Source organism: Prinia subflava, chromosome 1 (assembly GCF_021018805.1).
Source record: "Prinia subflava isolate CZ2003 ecotype Zambia chromosome 1, Cam_Psub_1.2, whole genome shotgun sequence".
Classification (NCBI taxonomy): domain Eukaryota; kingdom Metazoa; phylum Chordata; class Aves; order Passeriformes; family Cisticolidae; genus Prinia; species Prinia subflava.
The window spans coordinates 99,963,530-99,981,456 of record NC_086247.1 but is presented as its reverse complement, the minus strand read 5'-3'; the positions used below and the strand labels follow the sequence as shown (position 1 = coordinate 99,981,456).

General features: G+C 38.1%; 1 protein-coding gene across 1 annotated transcript in view; it reads right to left on the bottom strand.

Annotated features, from left to right (window-relative positions):
* Positions 1 to 17,927, bottom strand: part of RALA (RAS like proto-oncogene A) — a 31,132-nt gene that overhangs the window by 4,137 nt on the left and 9,068 nt on the right. The window contains exons 2-4 of the mRNA XM_063405190.1: positions 6,992 to 7,146; positions 5,963 to 6,171; positions 1,488 to 1,662 (exon numbers count right to left, since the gene is read on the bottom strand). Of these exons, the coding sequence (XP_063261260.1) occupies positions 1,488 to 1,662; positions 5,963 to 6,171; positions 6,992 to 7,105 (498 nt within the window). The 5' untranslated portion in view covers positions 7,106 to 7,146. The remainder of the gene's footprint in view (positions 1 to 1,487; positions 1,663 to 5,962; positions 6,172 to 6,991; positions 7,147 to 17,927) is intronic.

Here is a 17,927-nt window from a genome sequence, read left to right as displayed (position 1 = left end):
GCAGCATCTGGATCAGGGCAACCCCAGACAGGAGTATAGACTGGGAGATGAACTTGTTGAGAGCAGTCCTGTAGACAAGGACATGGGGCCTTTCACGGATGAAAAGCTGGCCATGATCTGGCCATGTGGACTCACAGCCCAGAAGGCAAATGGTATCCTGGACTGCAGCAAAACAGGATTGGCCAACAGGTCCAGGTAGGTGATTCTCCCCTTCTACTCTTCTCATAAGATCCAACCTGCAGTGCTGTGCCCAGGTCTGGGGTCCTCAGCACAAGAAAAAACGTGGACCTGTTGGCGTGGGTCCAGAGGAGGCCACAAAGATGCTCAGTGGGCTGGAGCAGCTCTGCTATGAAGGCAGACTGAAAGAGTTGGGGTTATTCATACTGAAGAAGAAAATACTCCAGGGAGACCTCATTGCAGCCAATCAGTTCTTAAAGAAGGCTTATAAAGAAGCCAGAAAGCATCTTTTTACATGGGCAGCTTATGACAAGACTCTTGAGGGAAAAAATTTGAAATAAAAGGGGAGAGATTGCAATGATTAATTGTAAAAAAAATTCTTGACTGTGAGGGTAGTGAGGCACAGGAAAGGGTTGTCCAGAGAAGTTATGGATGCCCTAACTCTGGAAGTGTTCAAGGCCTGGTTGGATGGGGCCCTGAGCAACCTGATCGAGTGGTTGGTATCCCTGCCCATGGCAGGGCACTTGGAACTAGATGATCTTTAAGGTTCCTTCCAACACAGACCTGCGATTCAATGTGGGATCAACTTTGCCAACAGCTCTGAAAGGTTGGCACATTGCACTAAACCTACTTATATTTTTTGCCACACAGCTATGACTCTTACAGTCTACAAGGCTGACAGTTATTTCAAATAGCAAGACCTTGCATTTTTACTGAAGCACTACTAAGCAGCATTTTCTTTTCTTGGAGACAAATATTTTCTTTATCTTATGAGCTTCTGAACCAGGTTTTATCTCTGAAAATTAATGAGGCACTTCTGGGCTTTTCATAGCTTTTTGGGTTCATCCATTCTTTATTGAAACAACATACAAAAGAGGCAGATGGTTAAATGAGGGTAGGGAAGGCTCAAATCCCTGCCTCATTACCTTTACAAGGTGTTTTATTCTGACTGAAGATCAGAAAGTATTCTTCATGATTCAGAAGCAAACTCTTCTCTAGTTACAAAAAATGCAGTATGAAGTCTAGGCCAAAAGAGTCAACTCAAGAAAATTTTACAGGGTCTTGTATCATGTCTTGGACAATAATGATTCCTTGCAGTTTAGAATGGGACAAATGTGTTATGCCTAACATTTTCACTGTTCTACAAGGAATCACCTAGTGATGCACTCCTGACAAGCTAAGGAAGAAAAGTATTTGATTAAAATTCCACAAAATTATTGCTAAAATTAAGAACATAAGGAGTATGACCCATGAAAAACAGGGATAAAGTGAAAATTGACGGACAGATTGTTTAAGAGGCCAGTTATTACCTTGTCAACATTAGCTCGTGTTTTTGCAGAAGTTTCCACGTAATTAACATTCCACTGATCAGCTCTGTTTTTTGCTTCCTCTACAGAAACTTGCCTTTTATCTTCCAAATCTGATTTATTACCAACTAGCAAAAAAGGAACATTCTCATCTTCTTTTACTCTTAAGATTTGTTCCCTGCAGAAGAAAAAAAAAAGGAAAAGAAAATGAAGCTTTGCATGGAGTACCATTCTTAGAACACAAAAAGAACTCAGACTAAATACTTTTACATCTTACAGTGAAAAGCCACTTATTCCTTTTATGTAGTTTATATAATAGGAAAGTCTTAAACCTCATTGTGACATTTTAAGAATGAAGACATAGACAACTAGTCCTCGAGGAAGGAAGGACTTGAGTCAGAAATGAAAAAACAGAACAGGATTAGTTTAGGTGAGAATTTATATTAATAATTCATTCCCTTTAACAGTGTTATTAGAGAGCATCTACCATTGCCTTTACTACGTTTGATGACCATTTTTAAGCTATCCAAGCTTCAGTTTTACAGCTGATTCTTTCCTAACAAATGTACCAATTTAAAGCTGATAAAATGGTTTATAGCATATCAAGAGAAAATCTCTTCCTTATAGGAATCTTTCTCCAGTCAATTATATTCAGTTTCTCCAGAGGTCTTCATTTAATTACAAATCTGTGTACAGACACAAGCTGTATATGCATCAGATTTTTAAGGACAGACTCTCCTACTGTTTTAACTGCTAGGATGGAAGGTTTAAGACTATAAATAAAACTCAGTACTACAGAGTTTGGCATGCAAGTCTTCAATGCTTAAAAAAAGAATGGAAGTTTTCTTCTAACTGAAAATGCATTAATATTATCAGGAAGAAGTATTGTCTCATAATAAGAATATTCTGTATTTTGTCTATGAAAAAAGGAGTATAAAGTTAGTTGTGAGATGTAGCCCTTTATCATGGAGCAATTCCTGAAAGACTGACAAAAAGCACAGAAAAATAAATTTATTTTGATGGCTGAGGTGAAACCAAATTTAGAATTGAAGAGAGAGAAGCTGAAGACAGTTAAGTAACTGATAGTCTAAAGGGCCTTGATTTGGTATACAGCACGATGCTCACATATCAAAAAGCTCTGAATAGCATGCAGACTTGTGGAGGAAGCCTACTCATAGAGCTGAGAAACTGCAGATAGTCCATATTTTTTTTTTTAACTGTGCATTTGAGGCAGACTGTGACACCACATTTAGGTATAGGGTATAATTAAAAAGCAGCATTTCTCCTCTTCCACACAAATACCAGTGCAAATGTTTTAACAGAGTCTGCAGCTATCTAAAAGTAGTTTGAATAGCCAGGGGATCAGGAAGGTGGCCAGAAGAAAACTCAGTTCATCATGGCAGAACCTGTGTAAATAAGACATCTGGTAAATACTAGTAGCTTTCAACACTTGTTATCCAGGCAATGCTATACTGGGTTAGCGTGACGAGGTTTTGTTAGTGGTGGGTCTATAGATGTGGCTTCTGTGAGAACCTGCCAGAAGAAGCTTTCCCAATGTCCATTATTGGCAGAGCCAATGCCAGCTGGCTCAGGACAGACCCCTCCACTGGCCAAGGCCAAGCCAATGTTAGTAACACCTCTGTGACAACTTATCTAAAAGTAATACTGCACAGGCACAATTGCACTCAGAGAGGAAAAGAGTGAGAATATGTGAGAGGAACAACTATACAGATACTCAAGCCAGTGAAGAAGGGGAAGCAAGTGCTCCAGGCACCAGAGCTGGGATTCCCCTGCAGTCCATGGAGGACACCCATGGTGGGGTATGCTCCTGGCAGGGATCTGTGGGCCCCTGGAAAGAGGGGTCCATGCTAAAGTAGGTTTACTGGCAGGAATTGTGACCCTGTGAGGGACCTATGCTGGAGCAGTCTGTTCCTGCAGGACTGCAGCCCATGGAAAGGGACCCATGCTGGAGCAGTTAGTGAGCTGCAGCATGTGGGAAGGACTCACACTGGAAAAGTTAATGGAGAATTGTCTCTCACGGGAGTGACTCCCTACTGGAACTAACCTGGAAGGACTCCTCTCCCTGAGGAAGATGCAACAGCAGGAACAATGTGTGATGAACTGACCATAACCCCCCATTTCCTGTCTCTCTGAGAGGGAGAAGGTAGAGCCCAGGAAAGAGGAAAGAGTGGGGTGGAAGGCATTTTTAAGGCCAATTTGGTTTCTTATTATTCTGCTCTGATTTTGATTGGCAATAAATTCAATTCCTTTCCCCAAGTGGTGTCTGTTTTGCCTGTGGTGGTAATCAGTAAATGCTATTTTCTCTTCCCTGTCCAGCTGAGGAGATAGAGGGGCTTTGGTGGGTACCTGGGATAAATGCCAGGTGAAACCACCACAGATGCCAAACAATTTGAACATGTAAAATGTTAATCTAACAACAATTCAGATTATCATATTCATATTCTCCATTGAGCACTTTCTGAAGACTAAACAAGAAATATCTAATGATGTGCCAGCTTGAATCTAGAACTTAAAAAATCCACACTATGAGAGCCAGACCAAGTCTACTCAAAGCAAGCCAAAATTTTAATGAATAACCCTTCAAATATTTAAAAGCATATTCATTGCAGGTCTGTATTCTATTGACAAAATTACTTGGAGCAATGGCATTTCAGAGCATACCATGAACCCCATTGAATTGCAGTAAAAAGCTCTCCTGTTCAAGGTCTGCCATTCCAGCAGAACAAAATTCCATGAAAACAAACATCCAAGTTCTTCTTGTCATTTTCTTTAATATGTGGCTCTTAAGTAGTTGTCTTAGGTTACAATGTAAGATGTAACCAGAAGTATGTATTCTACCATCACCTTCATAAGCTGTTAAAACCAGGTGGGGTAGTGTTCTCTTCCATGACTCATCCCTGATAACTCCCTCTGAAGGCTATCTTCTGCTAATGAGCCATTGAGTCTCACTGTATGACTCATAAAATTACATTGTATGGTGAGATGCTCTGCCCAGGGGGAGGAACCAAGCATTCCTACCTGGATATAATCTGGGGTTTTGAACACCACGGGCAGCCCTACCTACTAAATTGCCAGAGGACAAGAGCTCCATAACCAGAGGAAGACTTCTACAGGATCACCACTTCAACAGAACCACATCTATCATTCCAACAGGACTGCAGCCACCATTTAATTGAACTGCTACCATCACCCTGACCAATAGGGCCTCAGACTGTATGCTGACTCTGTCAGTTTAAGCCAGTATTTTCTGCCTTTATTTTAATTTTCCCATTGGATTGTAGTTCTGACTTGGAATCTCTCACTGGTTTGCTTTCAAACTAGTAGAGTAGTATGCCCTCACACTACTCAGCATTGCCAAAGGTACTTTAACTGTACCTTCAAGAGATACAGATTACTTTTACACAGAGCAAAAAAGTATATTTTTCTGTGTTACATTTTAGCATTTAGTCTTCTATGGTTCACTGTCATATTAGGACTGGGGAGAATTTTAATATCTTTACTTGAAGGGATTTTTTTTTCTTTAATTTTTCCCATATCACCATGTATACTGTTAACTCTCACCTTTACTGGAGAGTAGGACTTTTTCTAAGGCCAAAGAGCATGTACTTTGAAGCACTGGCATGATTTTAAACAGATTTGAATAGGCCATCTTGCACTCTAGCGCAGCTAAACTATACTCAACTGTCCTCCATGACTGACAGTATCCAGCATAAGCCTGAAAACAAAAAAGGCCTGCTCCTCCCTCCCTCAAAATATATAAAAACTGACATATAGAAACACAAGTAAATGAAAAAAAAAAACCACCAAAAGACGAAAATTTGACTTCCTTCCCTCTCCATACTTCTTCCTCCTCCCTTAGAGATATTAAACATATGCTGCTACTTAGTGCTAATTAAGTTGAACTGTGACAGCATCTCCAAGAAGACTAATTTCAATGGGATGAAGATAATTCTTTTTATATTTGTTTCCTTAATTTTCATTCAAATATTATGGTCCTTCCTATTTCACTACACTTTGAACTCGTAAAACTGTTTTCTGATATCTTCTGTCTTTTTTTAAAATACAGTAACGAGCTATTCAAATGTTTTGTCTCTCAACTGAAATTAAACACCTATAATAAACTCCTACCTGTATAATATTCTATTACTATCATAAGAGTTTTAATATGATGCAGTCTATGGTTGAGACCATGATGAAGCAGCTGTGTTCTGAATGTTGCTATGTATCTGCTTTGTGGCAATAGCCTTTCCGCTATTCAGAAACAGCAGCTAAGACATCTGAAGTGGTACAGATAGCAAAGGCCTGGCTAGGCATCTGTTCAAAACACTGTGTGACAATATTAAGAGCTCCCACCCAGTCTGGACCATCAAAAGGATATTACAAAACACACACACACACAAATATCACTTTCAATCATCTCAATATAATTGAAATTATTATATTGCCTTGTAAATTACCTGAAGTCTGCAGTCGCTGCAAAGGATTCCAGCTCTGTAATAGAGAAGACGCAAAGAAAACCTTCTCCACTTCGGAAGTAGTTGTCTCTAATTGCAGCATAGTCCTCCTGCCCTGCTGTATCCAATATATCAATTTGGACTTCTTCCCCATCCAGAACCACCTTTTTCCTGTAGCTGTCTGCTTTGGTGGGCTCATAGTCTTCAACAAACTAGAAAAAAACCCTTCATGATGTAAAATCAAGCCTGTACAAGGTAATTGCTTCTGTTTGCACATAAGGATATAGCAAACATTAAATGGGTAGTGTAGCAAATAACTAAGCATTGTGCATTTAGGCCCTGTGAAGTACTCAAAACAACTCCTTGTTAAAGGAGACTCTTCATCAGCCTAAACAGTTTTTAGGTTTTTTGCTTTCCTCAGCCATTATAAGGAAATGTAGAGGTAATTTCAAAACATCAGTGTCTGTGCACTACCCAAACCTCTTCTTCTGGTTCAAGCACAACATCTGTCCATGTTCCATTATGGAACCAGGTAGTCCTGAGTTTGGATATATTTAGTATCAACTTTTAAAGTATACTGAATGCTTAACTTCTGATTTTTAATAAAAAGGGATGACTTTCCCTGGAAAAAAAGGAAAAGAGACAGTGATTTTCTTTCCCCTCTTCAACAGCAGCACAAAAAACATGGAATAAATTGGTTGTTTCAGGTATCATGCAACTCAACTAAGTGAAGAAGCTTTGAGCTATAATAACCAAGCTTCAATAGGTCTAGTGAGCAATGCAAGAATATTCCAGTAATATGGCAGAGTATCTAACACCTAAGAAGTCTGAAAAACGCCAAATTTTACCCTCACAGGTACCTTTAGAGGGCAAATCAGTAATGTCAAAACATGTTTTTGTTCTACTTACCTGCTGAATTTCATACCACATCACATACATTTAAACCCTTTCAGAAAATAATTACACAAATGTAACTTAAACAACACTATGTAGCATGCATCTCCTGAGAAAATTTCTACCATAGACTCTTACCTCATCATACATAAACTGTAGTGTTAAAGCAGATTTTCCTACACCACCGCTTCCCACCATGATGACTTTGTGTAAAGCCAACGAATTCTGTCCTTTAGGTTTATTTGCTGCCATCTTTGGATCGCAGAAAATTCACAGGTACCAAATGAAAAAATCTAGAAGAAAAATATTACTTTATTAGTTTTTTTTTCCTTCTCCCACATGAAATGGTAAAATGGATTTTTTTCAAATCCCTACGTATTTAATGACTTAATTTCTGTTCTGCTTTAGTGAAAGCTACCTGCTCTTTCACTGGAAACCATTCAACAACTTATACTGAGCTCATCTTTTTTTTAAATTAAGCAAAGAAATCCTTCACCATTTGGAAACAGCATTTTGGTACGTAATATTTTCTTTTAGTGGCACAGCAGGTGTCAAGAATTCTTGATAGTTTACTACACAAAAATTGAAAAAAGAAGCCACAGTGAGTCAACACCATATAAGAAAACATGATATAAAAGCTGCAGGGGAAGGAAACAGATTTTTGAAAAGATTTCCAGTTTAAATGGCAAGCACTAAGACACAACAGCAAGGATTAGCTAGAATACTTTTACAGGAAAAGCAAGCAAACTTAAAATCTAAAAATACCCAGTTTCATTTAGTCAGAAACCAAAATAATCTAGTTTATACAGCGTGAAAAGATTCAAATTGCCTACAAATGTAATTATTTAGTATATATCGAGTAGTTGTCTCAGTCCTGTGACTGCTTGTTTAAACACAAATCTCTGCATCTCACCAACACCAAAGGACTCTAAGACAGCTGATTCACATAGTTTAATATTCATGTGCACAAGCACAAAAAGTAGCAATTCTATCAACTTTAAATAAAATCACACATGCTGTATTTTTGGTGCATCTCTATTTTCCCACACTTTTGTTTCATTCTCTACATATCCCAATAGTAATAAAACTGTATTTGTGAATGTTTCCTGTGTTCTTAAAACACAGGAAAGTCCCTGTACAGTGACAGAATGCGCTCTCCTCCAGAGACTTGAAGTCAAAACAAGGTCTGAACTCCAAAAGTTCAGTGACAAAGTCCAATGACATCTACATTACATACATAAATACAAGAATGATTTATGGTAGCAATTAAAAACCAAATGTAACTTACATTTTTAAAATTAAAAAACTCAAAAGGAACACATTCACATGGCAGCACAGCTCACATATATAGCTATCAGATAATAAAACAGCATCGTAACTTGAGCATGATTACCTTGTTACTGTTAGCCATCATGATTATTTGACAATGTCACACTAAAATTGCATCCTACTGCATAATGAATTACCCTTCTGTGCAGCTTAAACAATCAGAATGTGAACCATAACTTTCTTAAAACTTGTATCAAAGACCCTAGTTGAGACCATTCACTAAGGCTTTGTTAGCAGTGATGCACAGGTAGTATAAAAGCATGATGACTAAAGCTTCATTGCAGATTAAGGCAATCCTTCCTAGAAGTGAAATCCATATGTGCCATCAAGGTTCTCACACTGCCATGCCAGCAAGCAGGCTGGGAATGAATAAGCCGGTAGGAGAGATACAGCTGGACCAGCTGATCAAAGGGATATCACCATGCCACAGCTTAGCAATAGAAGTTGGCAGAGAGGTTTGAACTTTGTCAGCACTGGCATTGCTCAGGAACTTCTGAGCATTGGTCAGCTAGCAGTGAGTAAATTTTCTTTTGATAACTTTTCTTGGATTTGTTTTCATTTTTGAAAAATACTTACGAAGTTATCATCTCAACCCACAAGTTTTCTTACTTTTACCCTTCCAATTCTCTCCTCCCTCCCACCGGTGGCAGGGGGAGCGAGCAAGCAGTGAGACTTATCTGCCTATCAAGCTAAACCCACAACCTACGTGAAAAACTCCTGAGATCACATCAGCACTGCTACCCATTCCTCTGTCAAAGAATTCTGAAAATGCAACTAAAAATTCAGTCAAATTATTTTCCCTGGAAAGATTATCTAAGCAAAATAAGTGTAAGTAAGGTGCTATACTCATTGGAGAGATATAGCAGAGAAATGCAACTGTATTATGGTAAAAGTTCTTTTAAAAAGGAGATGGAAAAGAGCAAACACACACTTCTGTTTTGTCTTAAAAAGAACCATTGCTTTCTTTTTACTCAAGAGGGAGTACGAGAACATGAAAATAGTGCACGCTTTCAACCTACTACATTGTTTTGTCTTTGAGCGCTTTTCTCTTAAAAGGAAAAACATATCCTGAAAATCATGCTTCTTAGTATGTATGTCAGACAAGTAAGAAAGAAAATTCATCTGAATTCCACTATCAAGTGACAACAGCACAGTTTGCAAAACTTCGATTCCAATATCTACCTGCATATGGCGTTCTCTAAGCTTACTGAACAAGAAAACAGACTATTCTTCTCTAAGTACTCCAATACTGGAACCAGTCCAAATGAACTCAGCAGGACCTCACTCAGGTGAATTTAGGGTAACAATACTACAGTCTGAAAAAGATTCATATGCACAGTAGCAATATTTCACTGTAATATTTGTTGTAAATTAATCTCCAGTCTTTAAGTAGATTGAGCAATGTGAAAATTTGTATTTTACTTCAACTTACAATTCAACAAGTAGTGTCCCAGTGTGACAAACAAGTTGCCTCTTTTTGTACGCTCTGCAGAAGCTGACCTATAAAAAACCCATCACGTTCCTATTTCCAATTTGATCCTGACAAATAATTGTCAGTAAACAACATTCCATTAAGATACTGAAAACAGCAAAACTTCACACTACCACAGACTTCAAATCTTCAAGATAAGCTTGTCATAAACACTATGCCACATTTTGTAGTAGGAGGGCAGCTTGGGGATGTCAGTTTGCTCCCAGGTTCTTCACAAGCCAATAAAGATATAATGCTGGCAAAACTCAGGTCTGCTGAGTAGTAGACAATGAGGAAAGAGAAAGAAGTAAGTTACAAACAATGCAAGTACAATATAATATCATACAGAGCAAACAACACTTAATCCAAAAAGGACTGCTTCAGAGCAAATACTGTGCCAGAGAGAAGAAAGACCTTGAAAGTGCTAAGTTCTAAGCTATAGGCATGATTCTACCTGTTTCAGTGTGCTTTGAAAAACAAAGAGGAACCTAGATTCCAATTTTAACAGTAAAGCACCTGAGATAAAGTTTCATGCAAAGTCTTTCTGCCTGTAATTTATGTAGCCTGACTTGTTTTCACAAGAAGTATTAATTTGCGTCATATCTAGTTACTGAACTGTCCTACTTTATAATTATGATAAAATAGACAGAGACTATGGCAAGAACCCTGTCGTATGAAGCTCAAATAGCATACTTTCTTACTATGTATACTGTGGGGCTTATTATTATTTTAATCTTCACAGTGCAAAATTATTTGTAGGTCAGAAGATAAACATAGGATTATCCTACAGTCAAATCCTATGTCACCTACAGCAGAAGGATGTTCAAAAGAGCCACGATTGGTGTTGTCAATAGCTGTATCATCCATTTATACAGGTTAATTGGAAATCCCATCACATCAATTCAGATGGTAATATATACAAAAGTTTATTCTTGAACAGTTCTTCATGTAGTTCAACAAGTTGGAAGGGAAGAAAAAGCTTAACTGGCTCAGCAATGTACTGCAGTGTCTTCACTCAGAAGGGCAAGAGCATTGTCTAACCACCATGCTATGGATCAGTCCCTCACCTTCACTGCAGGTCAACTCCTATGAAGCTGCCCTTTTCCAACATATTTGAGCAGAGAGTAAGCAGTTCTCAAAGCTCCTACAGCCGTTTTATTGCCTTGCAGATAAATACACCCATGATTCTGTGCTCCATTTAATGGCAGGCTTCCAGTTGGAACTAGGATTTTTTTTTTCTTTTTTTTTGAGCCAGGCTAGGGAGCAATAAGATTAACTAAGAACTGCAGAGGTAGGAATCTTAATTCATGTTAGCATAACTGATAGCATCTTGTCCAACAGAGTAAAAATCTGATCAAGGGAGAGTAAGTACTAAATAACTTTTAAATTACGTTTACAGTATTTAAGATCATCAAGGAACTTCTGTCTGGAGTTGTAAAGCTGTTGCTTGTCTTGAGTGATTGGCTTCTGTCTGCATCAATACTTGTCCTAAGTTTTACACAGGTCTTCTCCACAAAAAATACACTGTTTCCTTTAGTCCCCCATGGATTTACAAACAACACGCAGCTCCACCCACTGGAGGAGTGAGCTGGATAGTGTAACATAATTTGGACACAGTAAGTATCATGTTACCTTCTGCCTAAGTCTTGAAACACAGAATGGTTACCTCCAGATCCAGAAGAGTAGGATAAATAATCAGGTGCCAGCACAAAACGTAGTTTTAATCTTCAAGGGCAATATTTTCCAGGAGAAATTTTTGCAAATACAAGTTAGGAGGAAAAAAAAGCAAAAACCAGGAATCCCTGATCTCTATGAGTCTTTACTTTGTCCTCCTATTTACTATTTCAGCCGAATAAACTGAGATAAAAATATGCTTATGGGTGAAAAAACCTTATGGGTTTTATCCCTCACTCATCTTGCTCATCTGATTAAACTGAGATGTTTGTTCTTAAGCTGTTCTGTTCCTCAGTTGACCTCTTCTAACAGAATAACTTGCTCCAAAGCAATCAAAGTATGTTTCCTTACATATCCATTCCATTTGTCTTTACATCCCTCCCCAATGCAACCATCCAAAGATTCATACACTAAGGGATAGCAACAAAGTGGCCAACAGAATAGCTGTGTACCATCCAAAGAGAGCAACAGACACCCCATTTAGTTTGCTTCCTCTCCTTCACAGGGAACACTGTGGATCACAGGGTACAGAATTTCCCTTATTTAGCTAGCACCAAATATTGAAGAAATTTATAGAAACAATCATATCCAAGACACCTATATCTCTGTCAAAATGTACCCAAAACTGGCCAAGAGGCTGAAAACTAACAAAGAACAGAGCATATGATCAGTCTCATTTTCTTAGAGAAGGTGACCAAAAGAAGCCAAGAAGCTATTCTGCCCACTTTAATTCCTTGGAGTCTTGTAAATGCAACAAAAATGAGAACAGACCAGGAAAAGAAAAGCATTACACCAAAGTCACATCATTACAGGCACAAATTCAGCTGGCATCTTCTGCACTACTATACATAAAGCTGAATGCAGGCCTTGTGAATATGCAGTTGTCCTTAACAGGAGGACTTTGATTTGCTGCAGACATTTGTTTGAAGGGGACTAGTTAAACATAGCTTTGTATTTACAGATAGCTGGTACAGTTACCATAGTTGGTTCTAGTTAATAAGTAGAGATAGTGGTGCCTTTCTTCAATTGTGAAACAATTTTTTATTGTCAATTTTATAGCCTACATAAAACTAATGCATCAAAACCTTGTTTCCTTTCCTTTAAGAGATTACATAAAGATCTGAAAGTCTATCATATTAATCTCATTACCCACTCACTTTTATGATGAGTAACTTTCATCCCTGAAGACTGTTTTATATAATAAGCATCAATTACAACTGCTAGCTGATCCATTACAGCACCTGCCTTTACTCTGTTGAACAGAGCTAGAACTTGATACATTTGAAGGAACAGAATAATTGAACTGCAGTATGTGAGCTGCCTGCACAATATTAAGAACTAGCTAATATGCTTTGACCAAAATACTTCCAGAGAGGCAATTACTTACTGAACAATTAAAGAAAAATTAGCATTGGAAACTCATATGGCTCTAAACAAATAACTTTTTTTTTACTTGAAGAAATTAATGCCTGCAGTACTCTGCACTTTACACTTGGTATAGTCTATCACCTCTAAAAACACAATCCATAACTTATTTTATGCTGAAGTGAAAATTCATGGTAATTATTTGCCAGTATTTTCTAACGTCAGTTCAAAAAGTCTCCAAAGTTTTGTAATTCCCTGAAGTGAATCTAAACTCTTTTGCCTCATGTGACCTACAAATTACAAGTTCAATTTTCTAAGAAAAAGCACAGGAACAAGAATTTTGAAAAGTGGCAACATATTTCACATCCAAGAACCATGAAGCAATATAATCTTATCTGTTATGAAAATATCACAAATTCAGCCAGTAACTTCATTGTTTATTGAGTCACATAGTTTGGTTAACAAGAGCAAAAGTATACTTGAGAATGTATTGTTTGAAAATAGCACTAGCGTACTAAGAGCCAAATATCTGGAAGACACTGCAAAAATGATTCAGATATTTCCGCAACAAAAGCATTCCTGGAAAAGGAGGGAAGCAACTCCAGGCAAGCAGAGTCTAACCCTCCCATCATCTGGTTCCAATTACAACATTCAAACCAGATCAGCAGAAGCACCCCATGACCCAGAAATTGATAGGATATGTGAGGACACAGGATGAGACATGATACTAGCTGTTTTAAAGAACTAGAGAATAAGGAAGTTTTAAAAGGTAGATCAGCCTTATTATTGTGTCATCGAGTTTGACTGGTGTTTTATTACAGTTTAAATACACAACATCCATCAAACTCTGCACAAAGTAATGTCAGTATTTTATTAAGATAGAACAAGTACTTTAAATGTTAAATAATCATTACAAACTTTAAGTAGCAGACTAGAGAAAGAGAAGAATGAACCCAAATGTTCAAACCTATCTTAGAAATGACTAATCTCATTAGATAATGAAACAGGCCTCCTGACGCCCAGCCCCAAAACAAGTCAGAAACTTTCACATCAAGTATTTCCCTATGTCCTGAAAATAATCCTTTGACATAAACACATTTAAATAGGAGTTAGGATCTTCCTGGGAGTTTAACAAGCAGTTAAATCACATTCAAGGTTTCATAAGAATCCTTCTTTCCAAAGCTTTCTAGGGCACACCTTAGAAGGTGCTTGTGCCTCCCACACCCACAGAACAAATGTACTACAGTGACTGACTACACATATACTAATAAAAGTAAAGGGTAGAAGACTGACTTCATCTCTCAGCAGAAACAAATCTCCTCAGGAAAAAGGCCTAAATTTCCTAGCTCCCTGAGACAAATACTTCAAATCATAACTATATCCAGGTACTTGAACTGGAAAAGTCAACCAGTGAATTCTTCACCCAGTAACAGAGGCCCAACCATCCCATAAATCACATTGTGTTGTTATAAAGAATAGTGGTTCCCACATGCCCACAGCTTTATACTCTTACGACACCACCAGAAGAACTGAGATATCTCCAACAAGAAGTCACAGCAACACGAGAAACAAGTTCACACACTTCCAACAGTCTCCCAGAGGCTCCACAGGCCTTAGTGCCAACTTCTGGGCACGGCCATGAACTAGACAGCACCTTCGGAAGTGGGAACAAATATGTATTTCATATGCTTTAAGTCATCACTTCAGCATTTTCTAACCAAAAAGCCTCTTTGACTTCCTGCAAGATGACTTCCTGGGAAGTACTTCCATAAGGAAATATCTTGAAACCCACACAAAACAGCACATGAAAACGCTGACAAACTGAACAACAGAAACAGCCTAGAACAAAATCAAGGTCCTAAGATTTCAAACCCTGTGGTGTACTGAAAAGAAAGAGCAGCTACATCACTGTCCACATAAACAGCTGACAAAACATACAGCCCTTGAGCCCAACTGTGTGTATCTGCAAGGCTGATATAAACTGAACCTGCAACAGTCTGCCTGATATTCCCACATCCTTTCTCCCAATAGCACTGGTGCAACTATTAGGTGGCAAAGCACTTAAATTTGCTCTAGATAAAAATTACTTATACTGTTTTTTGAACAGATACATGACCCAAACAAGTCTGCTGGTACCAAAGACAGTCCAGAACAACACATAGCTGAGCACAGGGAAAGCAAAACTACAGCACTTCCAACCTATAAACACTGTGGCAAAACAATGCAAGAGTTCTAGGGTTCCTCAACCATAATCTGACACCTGTTGAAGATTCTTCACTCTTTTCAAGTTCTGTGATGGCTATTACAAAACATTGGAAAGAATTCTAGATACTTGCAATGGTTTATCTGGACTGATCCAGAGAGCAGTGGGAAGAGCAGCAAACTCAAGCCCACCACCAAGGTTAACACAAGGTTAAAGCTTGCTTTCATAGTTCTACTTACTAAAGTTACACTGTGAAATAATTTTGGTAATATACACGTGTAAGAGTCCAGAATATTGTTCCTGCTTCCACAAGTTCAGTACGTGGCTGGTGCCCTCTCTCAGTCTATCCTAATCATTGAGGGAACTGAATTTCTGAGGCTACTGGTGCTGAAGTGCTTTAACACAAAGTGTAAAGGTCATGTCTTCTTTCATATTCAATTTGTAAACATGAAGATCTGTAGTAATCCAGCATATTAACAGAAGGCATTAATTTTGTATTGATTTAAGATTACACACCATGAGGAGAGAATTAACAATCACAGCAGACATGATAGAATAATGAACAATTACAACTACATGGCACTAGCCTGCCAAAGCTAACCACAGACTTGCATGGATTCAGAAGGAAGGCAGACAAACAGGTACTATGATACTACAGCTGATTTTCTACCATGAAAGGCTAAAACAGATGAGGGGGACATCTGTGGAAGAGCCTCCCACATCAGTTATCCATAATCAAAAGTCAAGTTACATTCATGGGAGATGCATTTGATATAGAACAAAGACACTCTCCCAACCCCTTAAAAATGTAAAAGTCAACATATAGCCTACAAGGATGAATTTTAGTAATGCAGAATAAACAGCTCAGGTTCTTAACTAGTGCTATTCTACTAAGAACTCAGTGAAACAATTCAAGAACACATTTAAGTTAGTCTCACCTAAGACATCTAAGATACAGGCATTTTTATCCTGTGTTTCAAGTACAAGAAAGCACATCTGGAAGCTAATTTTTGATTAATGATAAGCTACGCTTCACTGACACTTGCACAGGGCTGCTGCTTCCAGCTGTTCTAGAAAGCAACAAGAATGTAGTTCCCTTGAGGGCACTATGCCAGAGCTAGCAGCATGTGCTTCAGCAGTGAAGCAGTTAAAAGCAGTTCAAGAATACTGCATTCAAAACTTGTTCACAGCATATTCAGTACCAAAATTCGGGGGTTTTTGGTCAATCATATTTCAAAAGGAATCTCAATCACACTAAGTGTGCACTTTTTGCCCCTGTACATTTACATTTCAATATACACTAGAGAAATTTTAGGAAGATTTAAATGTAAGTATGTTGACTTGGCTTGATTAAGTAAATTCTTTGAGAAAAGTCTGAAAGTGGCTTCCCAAAGACATACTTGAAAAAACACACATTTTCCTCTAACACAAGTATCTTTATAATTGTTAAAATTTGTTAAAGACCCTGGTCTTCCTTTAGAAATTGAGGATGTCAGATGTGCATTTTCTACAAAATATTTGCATGGTCATTTTTACAGCCAGAAAGAATGACAATCAAGATCCACATTGACTAAATCTAAAACTGCACCCAGACAATTTCACTGCTCTACAGGCAGGAAAAATTTGTGACAGAGAAATCTGGAAACAAATAGTATCTGCAGAGCAAAACAGTCATCAGGCATATGGCAGGCTAAACCCAACAATCTTATGGAATCTATAGAAGGGATGCAGACAGGATCTCTTGTATACTTTAGGGCTCTGTCTGGTAGAAGCAGCCTTGTTGTTTTGCAGGCATCTCTTGTCACACCAAGACAAGTTCTGATTTTGATAGATCAGGGAATTTATCCTGCTCAAACAACTATTTTTCCCTGTTAGCCAGTAATACTAGTACTAGGTGAAAACTCACATGAACACCCTTAAATTCTTTCAAGTATTAGTAGGGACAGAATGAACACAGGAGCCTTGTTTAAGTAACACCCCTATGAAATTTTTGACAAAGAAAACGTCTAAGCTTTCTAATAAAGCATTTTCAAGGCAGGCACTGCCTTCTTCCACAAGTCAGTAGGAGTGCCAAGGTGAATGAAGTTTCAGCAAAGGCCGAGTAGGAATACCGCAATACATTATCCTTCACATCTCATGCTAATAAAACTGCTTCTAACAACGAAGGACGCAGCAAACGATTGCTCCAGCAGGTGCAAGTACGTTTATATCAAAGGCCACAGCACAAATGATGCAAGCACACAGGACTGAATGTAGGGCATTAACAAGAGACACCAAGAAGCAGGTATCACCAAGTTCTCCATCTCCTCTTCACAAATACAGGCAAGTGTTCTCTCTCCCCACAGGCAGACTGCATCAATACACCAGTCAAATGGAACCTAACAAAATACGAGCATGTTGGATTTTGCATTTCAAAAATTTCCTTTTATTCCTCTAAGGAATCATGCAGCTGCAGCAAAATTTCTTTAGTGAAATCTGACTTAGCCAAGTAAGTTGCTTCATTCATTTTATGACTGCCATCTGCTTTACCACCTAATTAGAAATGCACAAGTACTTTTTTGTAATATTATTGCAAGAGCTTTACTATTGTAGCCATATTTTGTTCTGGTAATGACCCCTTCTGTTTATATTTATGCAGTGCAAATTTCTCCTGCCAAAATCATAATTTTTCTGTTTTCTTCAAAGAAAAAATATTTATGCACAACTCTGAATGAGACTGGTTTGCAAACACAGAAAAACTTTTTGAATAGGTGATTCAAGAACACCAGTGCTTATAGACCTTTTGTTGCATAGTAATACAGCACTCAAAGCTGAAACACTCTTAGGATCCCTCCCCATTTTTAGATGCTATTTATCCTAAAACTGTTAGATATATGGTTTGAAAATTTGATAGAGTTAATCTAATAGACCTAAAAGACCCAATCAGGCAATTGGGTCTGAATAATCTTTTAGCTCAATACATGCTTGCCAATCATATGATACATGATAGACTTTCATGGCTATTTCACATATTATGGGCATTGAATTTGCAC